At 76.2% G+C, this 1,854-nt stretch overlaps 1 protein-coding gene across 1 annotated transcript; it reads right to left on the minus strand.

The window, feature by feature from the left end:
- Nucleotides 1-3: 3 nt before the first annotated feature.
- SLC22A31 (solute carrier family 22 member 31) lies at nucleotides 4-1,654 on the minus strand (the record flags this gene model as incomplete). The annotated part of the gene is made up of 7 exons (XM_085299235.1): nucleotides 4-92; nucleotides 164-378; nucleotides 468-576; nucleotides 704-843; nucleotides 1,060-1,228; nucleotides 1,330-1,484; nucleotides 1,551-1,654. Coding segments are annotated over 7 exons (981 nt in total), but the record flags the coding sequence as incomplete, so codon positions are not given.
- Nucleotides 1,655-1,854: the final 200 nt, after the last annotated feature.

The raw sequence follows: 1,854 nt of genomic DNA on the forward strand, positions 1-1,854 counted from the left end.
CTCGCTGGCGAAGAAGACGCTGAGCAGGGCGACGGCGTGCGAGGCGGTGATGCCCACGACGGAGAGCGTCAGCACGATGAGGTCCAGCAGGTCTGGGGGCAAAGCGGGGTGTCAGCGGGGGGGCGCGGGCCCGGCCCCGGCCCYGGCGGCCCCGGCCCCTTACACTGCGTGAGCGCCAGCAGCAGCAGGGAGGAGATGCCGGTGAGGACGGTGCAGAGGAGGAGGACGGCGCGGCGCCCGAAGCGCTCGGCGGTGAGGCACACGAAGGCGCACGCCACCGCCTCGGTGCCCACCAGCAGGAAGTAGGAGTAGAAGAACTGGGGCAGGTGGGGGGCCAGGTTGCGGGTGAAGCAGTGGCGGATGCCGGAGCCGATGAACCTGCCGGCCAGAGCGGGCTCAGGCCGGAGCGGCGGCCCCGGCCCCGGCCCCGGCCCCGGCCCCGGCCCCGGCCGCCCCGCGACGCTCACGCCGTGAAGCCGAGGATAACGCCATTCTTCCAGATCACCCTGGTGCCGAAGATCTCGCAGACCGCGTGGTACCGCGGCTCCGGGGACCCCTCAGCCAAGGACTCCAGCTCTGCCGGGCAGAGGCAGCCCCGTTGGAGCYGGCGTTGCCGGAGGCATCGGGAGCCCGGCACCGCGCCGGCCTCCGGCCCCGAGCGGCAGCGGGAGCGGGGCCGCGCTGGGGCTCCGGCCCCACTCGCCTGCCAAGAGGCTCTCCTGGTTGCAAGAGTCGTCGCCGGAGCCGCCGCTCTCGGCCAGCGCCTGCAGCGTCTTCCTGGCCCTCTCCAGCTGCCGYGTGGCCAGCAGCCAGCGCGGCGACTCCAGCAGCAGCGCCGGGCACCTGCGGAGGCGGCGGCATCCGGAAACCGCCCCAGCTTCAGACCCGAGCAAACACTCACGGGGGCCCGGAGCCGCCCCACTCCACCCGGAGAGCCCCGGGCAGCCTTTGATCCGGCGCCGGCGGCGCCCGGCGCACTGGCAGGGCCCCCGGCCGTGCCGGGAAGCTGCAGGCATGCGGCGGGGGGCTGGCGGCCCCCCGGCGCCCCGGCGCCCTTACCACCAGCAGGCAGCGAGCAGGGCCAGGATGAGGGTGACGGCGCCCTGCAGCACCCGCCACTCGCGGCACAGCAGGGCCAGCCCCGGCAGCAGCAGCTCCCCGGCGATCCAGAAGAAGCCAGCCACCATGGTCACCACCAGCCGGTGCGGGGGGTCGCACAGCTCCAGCCCTGCCGGCACGGCCAGGGGCGCCCGTGGGTGCCGGGGCAGAGGCGCCGGGCTCCCCCAGCACGGCGCGGCACGGCGCGGCACGGCACGGCACGGCACTCACGGGCCACATAGAGGGAGAGGAAGGCGCCGGCCAGCGCGGCGCCGAAGAGCAGCCGGGTGACCAGGGCCATGACGTAGTCCACGGCCAGCGCCACGCTGAGGCCCAGCGGCACCGCCAGCACCAGGGAGGCCACGAAGGCGGGCCGGCGGCCGAACCTGCAAGGCGCGGGGGCCGTGAGCCCGGGGCCGCGGCGCGGAGGGCCGCCCGCCGCGGGGGGTTACCTGTCGCAGGCCAGGCCGGACACGACGCTGCCCAGCATCCACCCCAGCAAGTGCGTGGTCTGCTCGAGAGGCACCTTCCAGCGCGAGGCGCACACCAGGTCCCACTGCGGCGCCGGGCGAGAGCTGGCGGGGGTCCCGCGGGCCCCCCGGGCTGTGCCACGCGGGGCCGGGAGCCCCCCCGGGCGCCGGGGCTGCTATGAGCCCCTGCCCCACGGCCAGGAGCGGGGGGACGGAGGAAACGCGGCGGCGGGGAAGCCGCTTCCCCGGGCGAGAGCCGGGTCGTGCCGGCACCTGGGATGTCTGT

This window comes from Rhea americana, unplaced genomic scaffold (genome assembly GCF_003343005.1).
Source record: "Rhea americana isolate MKP2758 unplaced genomic scaffold, rheAme1 scaffold_1475, whole genome shotgun sequence".
NCBI lineage: Eukaryota > Metazoa > Chordata > Aves > Rheiformes > Rheidae > Rhea > Rhea americana.